This window comes from Camarhynchus parvulus, chromosome 1 (genome assembly GCF_901933205.1).
Source record: "Camarhynchus parvulus chromosome 1, STF_HiC, whole genome shotgun sequence".
Taxonomy (NCBI): Eukaryota; Metazoa; Chordata; class Aves; order Passeriformes; family Thraupidae; genus Camarhynchus; species Camarhynchus parvulus.
In genome coordinates this window covers 26,450,395-26,468,195 of record NC_044571.1, presented here as the reverse complement: position 1 = coordinate 26,468,195, position 17,801 = coordinate 26,450,395, and the positions used below count along the sequence as shown (strand labels likewise).

Here is a 17,801-nt window from a genome sequence, read left to right as displayed (position 1 = left end):
CAACAAGTAGAAACTGAAGCAAGTAAAAGATTTCTTGTTGGATTTTCTCCTCAATTCACTGAGTTTCAAAGTTGGACTTTTCCAAAACTATGATGGAATGCACTCTCTGGTATTACTAATCCAGTGACTTTGAGAGCTGTAGGAGCACTAAGAAGAACGAACTTCAAAAAGTAGCCAGGCTCCTGCATTCTCCCTCAAGAGCCTGCCCCATTACTGTTGTCAAGGGCAGCAGGCTGGGCTAAATAAACCCCTCATCTGACACAGCAGGGAGATTCAACCCCACAACCAAGATCAATCATGCAATGTACTCTCAATCTCTTATTGTGATTGACTTGCAAATTCCAGAAAATAAATATAAAGAAAAATACAAAATTTCTTTCCTTAAAAGAAATACAAATCCAAAGGGGAAGATGAAGAAAAAAACAAAACAAAAACCCAAACGAACAAACAAAAACATCAAAAAGACCTTTTGATGTTGACCACCAGATAAGAACATAAAGATTTTTTCCCTAACCACCTTCAACTCCCCCTAAAAAAGTATACCAGATACACTTCTGCTACCCTATGGAAAGCTTACTCCATGTTTGCTCTGGACTGAATCCTCTCCATCATGAAATTAAGAGAAATTTTGCACAGATTTTAAGAAATAGCAGAGGACAGCACTTTGTTGATATGATGGCATGCAATGTAGACAGCTACTTTTAGAGAGCGTAGTACTTTTGTGTGGTTGTCAACATCAACATTTAAAGACTGCACAAAACCCCCTAAAAATTAAAAAAAGGTGGCAAAGGAAAAAAGTACTACTTTAGTGAATAAATCCTGATACATATCTGAGTACTTCAGTGACAAATAATTGCAAGTTTAAGCTCTGATTAAGACTACAGAGCCTGCACATGAAACACAGACAAGCTAGAGACAAAATCCACAAACTGATGAAGCTAAGAGAAATAGCTGTTTCTTCTCAATATTAAGAATTAGTTACTGTCTATTAACTTCACAGAACTCCCCTAAAAGCAATGAGCAGCAGAAATGGGCTGACGACAGTTCAGTTTGCTGTGTCAAACACTGAGAGTAGAGAGCTTGACTCTCATACTGGACGAAGTGCCGAGCTATAATAAACTATTTAATAATGTGAATTTATTTACAAAATTCTATAAGCAATAAAATGCCCTCCAATTCGAGCAGTTCTACTTAAAGACGTATATAATAATGGAAGAGTCATATTTCCAGTTCTCGCTGTCTAGACTGCACTGTTATGACTAGATCTCCACTGACTGCAACAGGGTCTAGACACCTATGTGGGTGTAAAATGTACCCTCCTAAAGTATCTGCCCTGCAAAAAAATCACTGTTACTGCCCACAGGGTTAGGACATACAGTACAGCTGTTAAGGATCAGGTACCTACTTGCACACTTGTCTAGCTCAGGGGGGTGTGACTGTGTTTACAGAAATACACCTCTGCCAGTTAATACCTGTCTTAACTCTTAGTGCCCCCTCCAACAAATGCAGAACAGGACAGATTAGTGGGATACCCTCCTTCTGCAAGGCAATATATATTTTAGACAAGGAAATGTCCAAGACAGAGTCTAGGGAGATGCTTATAAAATACTTGCTGTACCTAGTGGTGGTGGCAGAAGCTGAATTGTTTCCTGGAATGGTATACAAAATACTAGAGCAGTAAAGGAGTTCACCTGAGCTGGACTACAGGTTAATCTGAGAGTACTGGAGCATTCCAACAATGCTTAAAGCCAGTAGATTAGTCAACAGTAAGGTTTACAGACAGTAAGCAAATGACTGTGCTAATATTAATTTCACCTTACTTCATACAGCCTATCAAAGGACACCGTCTGTCACACACAAGAATAAAGCAAACTGTCATTTGGAAGACACAACAAAGGAAAATGGCCATTTCACCAAAATATATTGTGAGGTGCCTATGAACCAAACATGATGTTGCACAGAAAAAGAACTGATCTCTCTGTACAAAAATGACTGATACTTCACTTGAGAGTCACACATGCTGTTTTAGTCACTGGTATTCAAGAAAGCTGATGAAAGCAATCAAACAGGCTCAAAGGATACAATAAGGAAAACAGGGGACAAAGAGCATATCTGATGACATTCTAGGAAACAGTGGCTAGTTGGCTGTCAAACTAGTAATGACTGTTAAGATACTCAGTTGTTATTTACAAAGAGTAGGCAAACATGCCCAAGAAAATTATTAACCTGATAAACAGTTGTCACCAGCAGAATGCATAAACTGACAAGAATACACTTCAGTGGATTTAGAGAAGAGTTCTACAGCCTGGCTATGGAAACAGCCCTCCTCTAAGAATACATGAAATGTAGTCTTCAAATGTAGCATGATCAGTTTACAGAAGAGGTTACATGCCATAGCTGTCCAGAATTGCAGGTGGCTGGAACTCAGTGTCCTTCTGGTTTTTCCCCTAACTGGGAAAGTGCACCTCCTAGCTCCCCAAATTCTTAGGTACTCTCAGTCCTTTAGCTCACATATAAAATTCAAGTTCAAATGTATATCTTGTGTTTTATTCAATTGCTTAATGGCATTAAATTATCATACATGCACAGGCATTATCTGCAAGACCAAAACAGTTCTGTTCACAATATATTTTGAGATAAGCTTGCAGGAGAGTGGATGCACTATCATAAAAACTGTCATAACCCATTTTAAACTTCTACCCCCCTGCATTTTTTTTTCCACTTACTAAAACACAGTGCCCCAAAGATGCTTCAGAACATCCTGGTCTTTATACTTCAACACAAGCTACACTAAGGAGATCACATGTAGGACAAACCACCACTGAACCGCACCTGTAGTTTTAAGACAATTATAAACCACAGTAAATCTACAGTTTGCTTAGTGATTATATAACTTAAGAAAAACTTTACAAAAGCTATGCTAAGAAAGCAGTTTAAAGCCAGTAAAATGCATAACAACTAAAAATCAAGAAATGGAGCATCTTACTAAGAATTGTGTTCTTACCTTTTCCAGGACTTAGGTTTTGGTCTATAAACACCTTAAGCTCTCCATTGGCTTCAATTAGTCCAGCCTGTTAAAGAAACAATTTTTATTAATTTTACAAACACAGATAGCCTTTTATTGGTAAAGATGAAAGGTATCTTACCAGTGGCCTCTATCACTCTCATTTTGTCACAAACCTGCCACTGTGAACTGTCTGGAGTATAGTACTTGTCAAATTTAAAGGTCTTGATTTTATAGATGCCATATTCTTTAAGAGCAAGCAGAAAATAAGTGTTCACCGACTTTGCTATCTGTGTCCTAAGCTCTTACAGTGTGTATGCACTGTTTTAACAGACAACTGCAACTACACCTTTCTCACAGTGTGTATGCACTGTTTTAACAAACAACTGCAACTACACCTTTCTCTCTGTAGATACTACTCACCTAATACACAAGGTAAAAACATTACAGCAAAAACAGCACAGGCAGTGGAGAGTGCCTGGGCCATTCTAATCAGGGAAAAATATCATTAATAAGAAATATATTGAGCCTTTCAATTGTTATTTTTTTAAAAATCAGAATAGAAACCTCTAAAATGAAAAGAGCTGTAGGGTGACATAAGGTTTACAAAGTCATCACCATCCTTTGGGAAGCCTCACAGTGGTGATTACTTTCAAAATACTGTTAACTGAATAGAGAAGAGGATGCAGTAATTTCTTTGTACCTGCAGACAGAACAGTTCTGAAAAAAATTTCATGAACACAGGACACACTGTTTCCATTTAGAAACAACAGCAAGAAAGTCAATACCTGTACTTAACCACAGTGTAGCATATGGAGTTCAGAGGCTGAAAAGTCCTGAGCCGCATTTTGCGCACTGCAGGTACACGCAGGCTTCCTGACATCCCTGAGCAAGGATCAAGGGCTTTGCTGTCAGCCAAAGCAGCAAAACCTTCACCATTACAAACAACTCTACCTGAAAAGCCCGACTTGAGATCTGCCAGAAGTTTGGGAAAACAAGGAAGCCACTAGGGGATGCTGTGGAGCCACTATTACCCAGGTATATCACACCAAGGATTTCTTACCAAAGACAGGGAACTTTAGGAAACAGGAAACTTTCCTCAGTGAATGGGGAGAGAAGATGATGGAGCATAGGAGACAAGCTGGAATAAAGGCATAAAGAGCAGTGGCCTGCAATGGCATGGCAGCAATGAGGACCTGGACACACAGAGAAACCGTAAGTGGGAAGAGAGTAGAAGTGATGGATAGAATGAAAAGTCTGTGGCAGTTCTGTGCTCCATTCCCCACTCCTAAAAAGTAACACAACAGCATAGTTTTAGAGAGGCTGCCACAACTTCTCAGCTGTTTCAGAACGCTGCCTGTCCTCCTTGCCCACGGCAGGGATTTCTAAGATCCACTCAAACAAAGGATGGTTTTACCTCCCTGTTCCCAGGCACCAGAACTCCTTATAAGCCTCACTCTTTATCACACTCAACCACATAATTCACAAAGGCAACAGACTACATCAGACACTTCCAAAGTAAAAGGTCTACTCATCAATTTGAGACCAGTATTGTGTACAGAGATGTTATTAGGGCTAATACGGCAGCATGACATTCCAGAACATTGGAACTCCATGAGAAAACATGAAGGAAAATTTTTGGCTAAGTGTTACCTTATGCTCCCATTCTATCTAAATTTCAAACCAGAAGTATTAAACCACACAGGAAGTGCAGTCTCATTGTCATATTTCTTTCAATGCAGTACTTAAGTTTGTATTCCACAGCAGAAAGAGGCTTGTACTCAGGACACCTGCAAATTCTTTTTTCCATGAGAATAAATAATGATTATAAATGAGACTGGGAAAGCATTTAATATATTGCGGTTTTGATCAGAAAACCACCAAGAAAATGGCTATTTTAATCTGTAATGTCTTTCTTTTAAGCATATGAAGTTAATAATTTTGAGTTATTAAATCCATTCATTGGTTTAATATGCAAAGGCAAACCTGCACCAAGTGCATGTCAGTTACAGTGATATTCCAAAACCAAATATTTAAGCTGTGATATTCAGCAAATTCAAGTATTAATGCAAATCACTATTTCAGTAATTGAAAAATTAGGTAATTCAGTAATCAACTACTTATTGGTTCCTTCCATTTTCTATTTTTTTCAAATTAGAATGTCTCTAGTAGAATCTTTTTGTTTTAATTTAAGTAAATTAACCAACATCATACTATCAAATAATCTCATAAGCTTCAAGTCTTCTTCTTCATAATTAAAACATACAGTGAAAAAATATTACCCAAAACAATAAGTAACTCCAAAAACCGTAATTTTATCTAGCATTACAAAGGTTCAGGTTAATGATACATGCCCTATACCATGCTTTTGTGAGACTGAAAGTACAAAAGTCACTGAAAAACTAGAGAACATTCAAGGAAAAACACCACACTTAATCAATAAAAGAAAGCAATTTGGGAAAATTCAGAGAAATGCAATCACTGAATAACAAGCAGGATCTCCTCAGGGACTACAATACTAATGACCAATACAGAAGTTACAGTTCCACCACCTTTCTACCACTGTCTTAGTAAAGGTTCACCTCTAGCAGTGAAAATGGCACATATTCAACTCATTTGTAAGCATATACCAAGAAAGACCCCAGAAAGCTATTTGGAAAGAAAACCATGAATTTCACAGCAAAACAGAATCCCCAGCTGCTATTATTCATAGTGAAAACTCATTTCTAGTGAAAATTCTGTTAATCCAGCCCCAGTATGCTCTTCACACTTCTGGATACATTTTTAATTCTAAGGTGAGCAAAACTTATCCCTGGTCGAAGGGACAAATTTTGGTCAAAGAAAACTGAAAAGCAAAACTTCCATCCCATACAGAATTCTGGTGTCTCTGTTCTGAAATGGAAACACTACACAAAACATGTCTCAGTATGCATTTTGAGGACATTCTCCCTGTTTTTCAAGCCAGGTTATTTTAGAGGAAGCACCAGGATTACTCCCCTGGGACCTATGTAGCACAGCACCCAAAAGAAAGAAAACAGAGGAAAACGTGACTATAGCTCCCATTCCATTTATTATAGCTGCAGATTCACAATGAACCAAAAAAAAAAAAAAAGAAAAACCCAAAACACCACCAAAACCAACACCCTCCCTCCCCGCAAAAACACCCACCCAGGAAAAAGTATTCAATTTTCCCCAATGGAAAGGTAACTTTCTGTCAGTAAGGGTTTAGACACCAAGGAAATTCTATTTTCTGATGAGAAAATACACTTACTTTTTAGGCCTTATCAAGGTACTTGTAACAAGGTATTTGGATTTTTACTATTTTCCTATGTATTCTTTTTGTATTCCACAGTTTCTCCTTATCTGCTCACGATCCTCAATCTCAAGATGTGTTACATCCTTTGATGGTGATCCTGGGGCTGCTTAAAATAATAATGCTCTTTACATGTGATTTTGAAAGCTTATTAAGTGTGTTCAACTTCACAATTCAGCACAGTTTTCCTCTTTGAAGACACATTTTGGCTATGTGTACTTCTCTACAGCTACAAAAAGAAACCCCTGAAACCCTAAACAGGCAACAGATACAGATACAGCCTTCATCCTTCACACACTACAACAAAACCAACAATGATTTTAAAAAATAGCTCTTGACATCCAACACAGCATCTAAGCTGTAATAACTTAGTATCTTCCCACAGAGCACCAGAATGAGGGTAAAGCCCACTGGACAAATCAGTAGATCTGGTCATTTGAACTGCAGAAGCCATGCTGGAGCAGAGATCCCAACCATCACTGAGGTTTGGTCTCAGCTCATTGTTCAGAGCTCCCAAGGAAAAGAAATTAACTGAAGAACTAAACATATAAAAAATCAACTAAAGTTAGCTTTAGCCTGCTATGAGATCATTGGCAGTCCTAAGGACTGGGAAGTCTATTTCTGTTTTGTTTACAAGTCAAAATAGAAAAGCACTACAAGTGCCCTCAGCCTGAAAATCAGTAAACTGGGAAGTATCTTTTTGCTAGGACTGAAGTTAAACTGAAACAAAATTTTCTGAAGATGCAGAGATTTTCAGTCATTAAAAAATCCCTAAAGATTACGAGAGAATAATTTAGTATCTTACTAACAAGCTACTATTTGCAGTCTCTGAAGTTGTGCACTAGAAAATCAACATCCTTACAACAAAAATAAAATTTCTTCCACAGCTTTCCAGCCTTGCAATTCAATTTGTTAATAAAAACTGGCACCAAATTATTCACTGAACCTTTAAACTAAACAGGAAAATAGGCAAGGTGAATATGGACTAAAGGACAAAGAAACTATAAAAGCAAGAAGTTTATCTGACAAAAACAAGACTGAACAAGTACATGTGCTATGTATATCAGATTTAACCCAAGAGGCACATTGCCCCACACTACTTTGAATAAGTATGGGGAAGAGAAGGGGGCTTTTGTGCCACAGAAATACCCCTTCTACTTTGCTTCTAAGTAATGAGCCCATTTTAAGAACACTACCTGAAAAAGTGCTGAAAGAAGAGCAAAAAAGGGTAGAGATATATGGAAACAGAGGTATGTGCTCTAAGGTTGATTCTCAGAACAGAAATTTTCAGTTGTTAACAGCAGATCAAGCCCATAGAGCATGGAGGCACAGGACTGCGTTTGACAAAGAGATACAGGTGCCACAGATACAAGAATGGTTAAAGAATGGGAGTCAGAATGGGACAGTCTGAAAATGAGACAATTTTGGGACTGGCTGGAAAAGACACACAATGAGCTAGAAAATCAGATGGAAGATGACAGAATTAGGAGTTGAGGTAGAGAAACTGTTGAGTCACTGAAAAAGTACAGGCAATACAACTGATGAGAACCTAAGAGAGCTTTAATGGAACAATGAGATCAAATGCTGTGAGAAGGGAAGAACATGGGAAGTGGGAAAACGAACACAACCTAAACTACAACTGAAAGGGGAAATAAGCTGGAACTCTGACAGAGAAGTTCAAAATAAATTAGGAAAGAAGTAGAGATGGCAGAATCAGAAAATGGAGGAATTGGGAAAGAAAAGCATTTCCGCCCAGAGCTTGTCAAGGCATTTGGTGCTGTTGGGTTGATGGTTGGACTTCTTGATCTTGGAGGTCTTTTCCAACCGTAACAGTTCCACAATTCCATGACCAGGATGATGCCTCTGTTGTCTACAGGCATTTGCAAAGCCAACTAGCAAACAACCACCCATCTTGTGCAAAACTGCAACTAACTCCATCCATTATGGTCCCCAGTCAATTTAAAGGCAACACGTCCAAAGGCTCCATGCCATGCCATTTTATTATGGGCTACTTTATTGACAATGCAAAGTTCCTTTTTTTTGTTTACCTTATTTCAATATCAGGAAGCAACAGAAAATAAGCAAAGTTACAAAGTGGAACTGGAATAAAGCTTATAATCAGAAATAAACAACCTTATTTTAAGACTGCTTAAACAACCTTTATTCTTCTTTCATCCCTATCCATATGCAAATGTCATTTATAAGAAGATGATAATGAACTACTTTCCCCATTGGTTTCTCATCTCATGCAGGGACCAGAGCAAACATGCTCTGGGAATGAATTATTAAGCAACAACAAAAGATTACTATGAGACATCCATTTCATTTTTTTTTGCAAAAATTAAAGGGCAATCAAGATATTAATAGAGGAATATTGTAGAAAAGGGTAAAAAGTTCTTAAATTTAAAACATTTGGATTTCATTTTGAAAATGAAGCCAGTGAGAACTATTCTTTACTGTATAAATTGTATAAAAATGTTTGAAGTTGGGCTTTACTGTATAAATTGCATAAAAACGTTTGAAGGAGTTTGATTGTTCAAAATTCTCAGATGTGTTGTTTTACTGTGTTTTAGTAGCCTTTTTCTGGAACAGAGATAATCATATTACATCCTCAGATCATGGCAGTATCTTCAAGATTAATGTGTCTGCCAACCACTCAGCAATGAGCTACACCACAGAAATGAGCTTTCCAAAGAGTATTTTTGAATTTTTAGCACCTTAACTAACAAGGCATAGCCAAAGCACTAAAACAAAGGCCTGGATACCAGAGAATTGTGAAGGCAAAAAGCTAAATACAGGTGAGAAGTTCAGTCAAGCATTGTTGATACAGGCTCTACTGATACTGCAGGTAAGCTGGATCTGAGCAATACACAAAATGACACCCAAGATCTCCTTTATTGCAGAATATGTCAAGACTATTAGCTTCTTGGCCTTTCTTTCTGACAAGAGCAACACATCCAAAATGCAACAAAAATTAAGAACTCACTTTGAAGACAAGTCAAATGGTGGTCCTGTCTAAGCAGCCAACAGATCAAAAACACCTCAAGAGTGAAAAGTCACTCCATGGTGTTGCTTCTTACAGTTATTCAATTGCTCAAGTGATACAACCCTTGCAAAACTTAAAGCTGATGTCCCCAGCACTAACCATGAAGCTGTAAGAACGAAGCAGAATTGAATGTGAGACTCCTAGCAGTGAGTATGACAAAGCACTGCTTTTCCACTTTTACCACATAAATTAACTAGAAAATAAAATCATCATTAGTATCCTCCTGGACTAAATGACCACATGTGGAGGTACCAGCAGCAGCCACTTCCACAACTACATCCTGCAACCACTCTAGGTTTGACCATAAGAGACTCAAACCAAGACTTCAGAGCAGCTTCTCCATCAGCATCTGAACCACAGCTGAAATCAACAAAGAACATTGCACAGGACCATTCCAGAACCACCAACCTCTTATCAGTGTATTACAAGGCTAGAGTGGCCCACAGTGCAACTTTCAACCAAGTCTGTGTAACCAATAATGCAATATTGGAACTCTTAGCAAACGTAATGTAACACAAGACAAGTAGCCACAAGCATTTTTGGGGAACATGGACCACTGCCCATCTTTAAGATCAAGTTGTCTTCTACCTGAGAAATGTTTTAATATAGACAACATTTAGCAAAGATTGATCCATTCTTCTTCACACTCCTAATTAGCCATAATAAATCTCCATTAATAGATAATCACACAATCAAATGCAAACATTAAAACAACTGATCCCCAGCGTAACTTAACTTCTAAAATTTGCATTTTTGTTGAGCCTGTTGCCATCATAGTGTAGTTATTCAGTAAAATACTGCAACATACCACTACTATTAACTGGCACATACAATTAATAAAGTTTAACACTTACAGGCTACAAGAAAATGCTTCATTTAGACAAATAAATTGGCAAGGTGACAGGCAACTTCTGAGTTGTTATTTCCTGATTTTATAATACAAACCAACGTAGGAAAAACCACCTCTGACTGCATCCCTGGAATGTATAAAAGAGAGCTTAAAGATCACTCTCCTTTTGCCTTCTTTGAAAAGGTAAATTAAAAAAATTAGCAACGTTCAAAATCCCAAACAGATGCCTTTTTAGATGACCTAATTTCGTAATATTATTTGATCAATAGTTTGCAAACTTCTGGACATGTTAGAACTCACTAAAGGCAAACAGAAGTAGATCAAGCTACTGAACTAAAATGATATCAAAGAAGGTGCATGACCACTTGAGATTCCTCAAAGACTTAACTTCTCTAGTCTGCCTCAACGAAATTTCCAGTACATAACCCAAAAATAAACACAAAAGGAGAAATGCATGCTGGTATTTTAGGAAAAGTCTGAAAAATGTTCTGAAGACTTCTAATACTTTCTAGGGATTAAAAGTGCATCATGTAAAAAAGGTCCAAATAAAAGTGGTTTTCCTACTTCCGCTGGGTTCTTGTTTTCAATCCATACCAAACTTAACATTTTTAGACTTGCTCAAGATTGATGTAGAAACATCAAATGGAAGTTATTTAAAAGTACAACCTCTGTAGTGTTCTGGCAAAAAATTATACAAAAGCACAGATTTCGACTTTCCACAAAAACAGCAGCCCTATTAACCTAACCAGTAAAATTGTGTGAAGAAACCAGTTTGCTGTGGGTTTTTTAAAATAGTCTTTGAGCAAAATATTTAGTAATATTGTGAAATAAATTCACTAGATTAAGCTACATACCTGAATGTATTCTGAATACTTCACTAAAATAGACCACCAGCATTAATTCCCACATCTGTACATCTCTTGAACAGTAATGTTAGATCAGGTGAATTTTTTGCACTTTTTATGGTGTGTCCTCATATTTTCACATGCTCACAGGGCTTCCTTTGCAAAACTGGATATATGTGCCATATCTACTACTAAGATTCATGTAAGTACCATAAAAAACTAAAGAGACGAAGTAATTTTTATGCAAACTAGGGATCAAGAGAAAAATCCCTCATAAAATAATTCAAGCAGAAGATGACAGTAGAACATAATTTTAAAGAATAAATTAAAAAATCTAATTTTAGAACAAACAGTTCCAAAGGCAACACCACTGTCAGTTACCTATGAAACAGTAACTCAAGAACAATTCTCAAGAAAGATATTTTAGTCTGTGAGAAATTCGGAAGGCTAAGAGTGGTATGTCGGCTTCAAAAGTTTTTGAGAGTTTTTTCCCAACTTCAAGTTCTCTGTGCACAATTTATTTTTAAATGGCTTGAAGCAGTCCATCCACTAATGGTGAACAACAGAAACAATCACAAACAACACGACTAGATAAGAATATTTCATTTACATGACTCATCTGTTCTGGTAAGTGTAATTCTGGAGATCAGAAGGAACCATACTCATTCCTTTTGTCTAGCCCCTTTCTCTTCAATATTCACTATAACACCATGCATTAGACTATCCTTAACAACAGATCTAGTTCCTGGTTGTATTAAGAGCACAGAAATTTGGCAGAAAATAAACTCCACTGTTCCTGCTTTTTTTCTCCTATGTAACACTGAGTGTCTTGGAGAAAAGATCCCCAAGCTTCTCTTTGCTTATGGCTCCTTGAGAGGCCTCAACAGTTCAGCAGTGACAGAAGTAACTGAGGGGAGAAACATGGTCACCACAAGCTGGATCTTCAGCCATGCTACAGAAGCTGCTACTTTAATGGCGGAAGGTACATTAACCAATGCTACTAAAAAAAGTATTCTTCATCTTAATTTATAGATAATTCTCAGCATATAACTGAATATAAAATCGGCCAGCAAGCAGTGGAAGCTGGAAAAAAAATTAATGTATCAAATTTGCTTTCTCGCTACAGTAATTCCTTCTACTTCATTCAAAGCAGCATCCTGGCTAGTTTTAGGCATGCCAAGGGTGGACAGGTGACCACGACACACAGCGAACTGCTTTCCCCCCACGCTATTACTCCCATGAATCCAATAAGGAGAACAAGTAAACTGAGGACCTTGCCTGTACATTTGGCTCCTTCAGCTCCTGCCTGGAAGGTGCCACATTTGTAAGTAGTGGAAGAGTTCACAGGAGATGAGGCAAACTCAGAGCAACACTGATTAACCAGAAAGAGGAGCTCTGGCTAAGATGAAGTCTCTGGAGACTGCCCATATGCAACGACCAAGAAATTTCCCACACAGTTCAAATGTAGATGTAAAACTGTACCAAAACCTACTGACCTCAACTTGTCATCCAGACTCTGAAAAGCAACGCAATGATCCCACGCTCAAGGTATCCAAGTCCTTGAGATACGGCAATTGCTGTTCTCCTGTCCACACCTATTTTTTCATTGTCTTTTTTTTTTTTTTTAATTGCACAAACAGTAAAGTCTTTCTAGGAACAAAGATGGCCTGAATTGAATGTGATATACCACATCTGCCTGATTCTGTTAGAACTGCTTCTTAGCTTCACTGGTGCTCATAAACTCAAAAATGGATGTGTTTATTGTTATTACCAGATCACACTGGAAAATGAGTGCTTCTTTTTTTTTGTCCTTTATCTTTACTGCACTTCAGATCCCCTACCCAAAACATAAACTGATATACCCATGGATACTTTAACCTTCACAAGCTAGTATTTCTTTTTACATTACCATTTTTCAAGTTATCCAGCTACAACATTGTGATTATGCACTTAAACTCCACCTGCAGGCTCTTAATTAAGGTGCTATGTATGAATGAATCCTTTTCCCCCCACCTCATAGCTTCCTGACTACTGCTGAGGAAATCAAAGTATTTTGCATAAAACCCCAAAATATAAATGAAAAATAAAATTAAAATCAATGTTTTGCTTCTTATTTTCTCTTGATTGTATGCTCTGAAAAGCATTAGAGAGATACATTTTAAAGTAATACTTCACAGAATTTAGACCTGGACCATATAGTTCATAAACTTTATTCTGCTAGCTTACCTGATCACTACTTTTGCAATTCTTTAATACTTTATAAAAACATTTCACTGGGTTTGCCAGTACTCTCCATCACATTGAACAAATTCCCCCATTTGTTCAATTACCAAGTAAAGTCTCAGTCTGCAAACTCTTATAAGTATTTGACTTTTCTAGCAGGTCCTATCAAATTCTAGTTTTTAAAAAGAGGCATCAGAAGAACTGAATGGAAACAATAAAAGGAAAAGTGCTGTCCTGCAGCAGGCAGGAAGAAGCATAAAGCAGGAGCACTGTCTCCACAGCTTCCCCTTGTGCAGGGCTCCCTGCTCCACTGTCACCAGGGCACACTGGCCTGGCAGCACAGGACACCAGTGGGATGCACACCTCGCCTGCACTCCCAGGCTGGAGCACTCTGAACATTCCTGGCCATGGAAATGCCACCTGAAGCCCAGACTTAGGACTGTAGCAGCACAGCCCTTCCCACAGTTTAGCCATCTCAGCTCTGCTGAGAAAAAGGGAAGGAAGGGGCAGGAGCAATCACCAACTATGCCATCTTCTTCGCCACTACATCTCACAGACAGTTAGAGCACTTGATGGGTGACATGGCAGAACCACAAGCCATTAATCACAGCAATATTTTCACATCAGAATGTTTAAATTTACAGCAACACAGGTTTTCAGAGACTCAGTGCCCAGAAATTTAGTGATACTGTTTGCATCATAATTCCATTATTCTGCTTGAAAAAGAACTTGGACTTTGAACAAAAATATGGAAATAAATCTCTTCCCTTCTGAAAATTAAAATAAGTGTTATACCAATTAACATCTCTATGTTATAGCATTAAACCACAATTCATAGGGCCCATATTCAGACCTAGAAATTTAAAACTTCCCAACACTCACTACACATTTTAGGCGTCATGTAATGGTGGGTACAGTCTGCAAAAAGGTAAGCAGTTCATATTTCTTCCCTGAGGCAGGTTTGAAGTATATGTAGATGTTTTTAAGAACAGGTTAGACAATATTCAGTTAAGATTTCATACCCTTTCTAGCTACCCTGCTCCAGTGCTCAAGTACACTTAAAATTTTACCTAAAACCTGACCTAGATTTTCATTTTTCCAAATTCAGTTTACTACTTCTTTAATAAATATATTGAAAGCAATTTCTTTCTGGATCTGTAGCATCTTCTCCCATTTCTTAAGTTTACTATGAGGTTGGTTATTCCTTCCTTTCTTCCTTAACTAGTCTCTTTCCTAGAATAAACTAGATCTTTCAAAAATAAGGTTTGTTCTTAAATGTCTCATTCTCACTTATAGGACATTCATCTGTATTTCCAGGTGCTAGCAACTCTTCACTTAGCTGATGTCTCTCCCAAAAGCTAGTATTAAACAAATGCACTTTGGTATCTCAATTACTTTGAACTGTTTCAATTTCATCTCCTAGTCTAACACACTCCACTTTCGTTTTCTTCCCGCTTATATGGCCTATCATTCCCTGAACTCTGCTATCTGTAATGCACTTGGCCACCCTTATCTCTTCCAGGCAAGCTTTCAGTGACTACGTATGTCTGGTTGTTTCTCCACACATTAAGATGTTTTTCAGCTGAACTACTAAAATTCCCTACAGGATCATTTTTTAAACCAATCACACTTTCATGGAAATCCCCGCTATTTGAAGTCTGCAATATTCCACATTAGGCTGCAACCTGCTGTCTAACCAGTGAGTTGTATCATTTTTCTTTAGCTTGCATGCTGCTGTTTTTTAGGAGTTTTGGGTTTTTTTGAAGGGGGAGATATGGTCTAATTTGAATACAGACCAGTATATTGCCTTATTTTCAATAAGACAACATGAAAGCCCAATTATATTAGGTATGAAGAATGACTGACATCTTAAAGGCAGAATAAACTGGAACTTTTTTAATGAGTACTGGAAGGGGTGAAGAGCAAAAGTTCTCCATGAGGCAGAGAATCGAATCGAAGCTGCAAACCTTAACGACAGCAGTAATGCAAATCTATGGTGAAAAGTTCCCAAAGCTGGTTTTTACAGACACTAACAAGCATCTTTTGGTAGACAGAGATAAACAATGAACGCATATGGAGAATGCACCATCTTCCCTCAAATGTCTGATGCCTTCCTGAACTCAAGAAAGGCAATGTTAGTTGACAATGGCAGTCAACGACAGCCCTGCCATCTGAACAACACGTGCTGGGTCTTCTTTCAATCCAATCCAAACCCAAGCTCTTTCAGTGTTCAGTATGAATGCACATAATGACAACGGCCCAAGTGCTGTTATTAGCATAGGGAATTCTCAAGATTAATCACTCTGAAAAAATGGCAGATCTGAAGCTGGTTTACACTGTCTACAGGAAAACAGCCTAGGCTTGATGCACAGCGTAGATAAAGTTCCACATATTCATTAATGCCAGCTATTATAAAGCATGACCCCATTTGCTTTTGTTAATAAAAACATTCTATGCTTCCACATTGTATGCGCTACAAATATACTTACATCTTTTGCCATGTTACCAAAGACTAAAAACCAGTTGTCTTAAAATCTTGATGGCTGCAGGACACAGGGACAATGCTATTTTCTGGAAAGCAAAAAGCAAAGACAGCACCAGCTATAAAAAATGAAAGGAGGGAAAGTTTTTACAATTGAAATTATTGAATACTACCAAGCACAATTTAGGTTTCTTTTTGAAAAAAGCCCACGGTTTTAAAAAGGGAAAAGTTTCCCATCATCACCTTTTCGTCCCTGGAGCCCCACGCTCACGTGTGGGGGGCACTCCTTTCCCGACGGCGGGGGAGAGCCGTGCCCGGGCAGAGAGAGCCCTTCCCCCGCCCGTGCCCGATCCCACGCGAGGCCGGTCCCTGTCCAGCTGCGCCCCTTCCAGCACCGAGGGCGGGCAGCGATCACGGCCTCCTGCTCCTCCCCACCCCCATTTCCAGCAGCAGGCACAAGTAGGCCCCAGGGGCAGCTCCCCCCGGGGCCTTGCAGCCCCGCTTTTCTCCTCCTCCTCCTCGCCGGCGGACGGGCCGCGGCCGCACCGGGCGGCACAGACCAGCGGCCGCCCCTGCGCCCCGGGCACCCCGCGCCCGCCCGCGCCCCCGACCGGGGCCTCACCGCCCGGGCAGAGCCCTGAGCCCCGCGCCGCCTCCCCCCGGCAGCGAGGGGCCGCGCTAATCGCCTCGGCGGCGGCGGGGGGCGCGGGCAAGGGGGACGCGCCCGGCGGCACCGCCGGCGGCCGCGGGGGAAGGGGCGGCGGGCGGAGTGCGGGTCCGCGCCGTCGCCATCCCCATCGTGCCCGACCCGCCGCCGGCGGCGCCCCCCGCCGCCGTCCCACGCAAGCCCCGGTGCTCCCATCCTCGGGCGCGGGCTGCCCGCACCTGAGCGGCCGAAGGCAGAGAGAGCCGGCTCCATCCCCCGCCGCCGCCCCGAGACAGGGACCCGGAGCGCGGAGCGGGAGCACCCGCCGCCGCCGCGCTGCTGCCGCCGCTTCTGCTGCTGCCGCTGCGGAGGCGCCCGACTGCACATGTGCGGCGGCTGCGCGGGCCTGGCGGGAGGGGGCAGGGGCGGGGGGAGGCGGCGGGACACCGACATCGCCAGCCCGGGAACAGGGGAGGGAAGCGGGGAGGGAGGAGAGGGCACCGGCAGGGACCGCCTTCCCCCCCCGCGCTCCGGGGGAGGGGGTGCACGGAGAAGAGGCGGCGGGACAAGAGGGTCTCCCCCGGCGGGCTGTCACTTCCCAGCGCGCCTCTGCCCCCGCCGGCCGCCAGCCCGCTGGGCTCCTGTCCGGCCGACCGCCCCCGCACGCCGCGGCCCCGCACACCTGCCCAGCGCCGCTGCCGCCGAGGGGCTGCCGGCGGGAATGGGGGCGATGCGGGTAAACGAGGGGGAACGAGCGAGCGCAGCGATCCCCCCCCACCCTCCCACGGACCCTGCGCGCGCGACCCCGCCACTCTTCCCCCGTCTCTTCTTTTTTTTATTTTTTTAATAAAATTATAAAAAAAAAAAATTGAAACTTACACTTTTGTGCGTCCCCCTGACGCTGCGCGCTGACGTCACGGGCGCGGCGCGCCTCGCACGGGCACACGCGGAGCGGCCAAGCCAACCCGCCCGCCCGCCCGCCGCTCCAAGGCGCGGAGGGAGCCGGGCATAGAGCATGCGCGGGATTTTCGCGCCTTCTTCCGACTCCCCGCCCGCCCCGCGGTGCCGCGCGGTGCCCGCGGGCGCGGCCGCGCTGCCGGCGCGGAGCGGGACCCGGCGGGGCAGGGCGGTGCGGTTTCGTTGCCACAACATCCTGCTGCCAGCGCTTCCTCATCGCGTTCTGTCCGGCCGTTAGTCGAGCAAAGTTTCGCTTGCAGCGATCGTTGCTAAAATTAGGGATTTTGTGGTAATCCAAGCGAAAGTTTTCCTTCGGGCGGTTGCAGCTCTTAACCTTGCGCCCAAAACTAAAAAGCATCTCGGGGCGCTGCAGCCTCTGCGAGCAATGACGACCGCAGGAACAGAGCATGTTAGCGAGGGTTATGTGATGTAATT

The 17,801-nt window shown here is 41.3% G+C and overlaps 1 protein-coding gene across 6 annotated transcripts in view; it reads right to left on the bottom strand.

Moving 5' to 3' along the window:
* TFDP1 (transcription factor Dp-1) overlaps positions 1-17,374 on the bottom strand; it is a 38,253-nt gene extending 20,879 nt beyond the window's left edge. Inside the window, exons 1-3 of one of the 6 annotated variants that reach the window (XM_030944244.1) lie at positions 17,289-17,374; positions 15,771-15,852; positions 3,005-3,071 (exon numbers count right to left, since the gene is read on the bottom strand). In XM_030944244.1, coding sequence (XP_030800104.1) covers positions 3,005-3,071; positions 15,771-15,782 — 79 coding nt within the window. In that variant the 5' untranslated portion in view covers positions 15,783-15,852; positions 17,289-17,374. Of the gene's footprint in view, positions 1-3,004; positions 3,072-15,770; positions 15,883-16,006; positions 16,252-16,648; positions 16,825-17,288 lie in introns of those variants that run through there. The other 5 variants (XM_030944237.1, XM_030944246.1, XM_030944219.1 and 2 more) reach the window with 5 other exon arrangements.
* Positions 17,375-17,801: the final 427 nt, after the last annotated feature.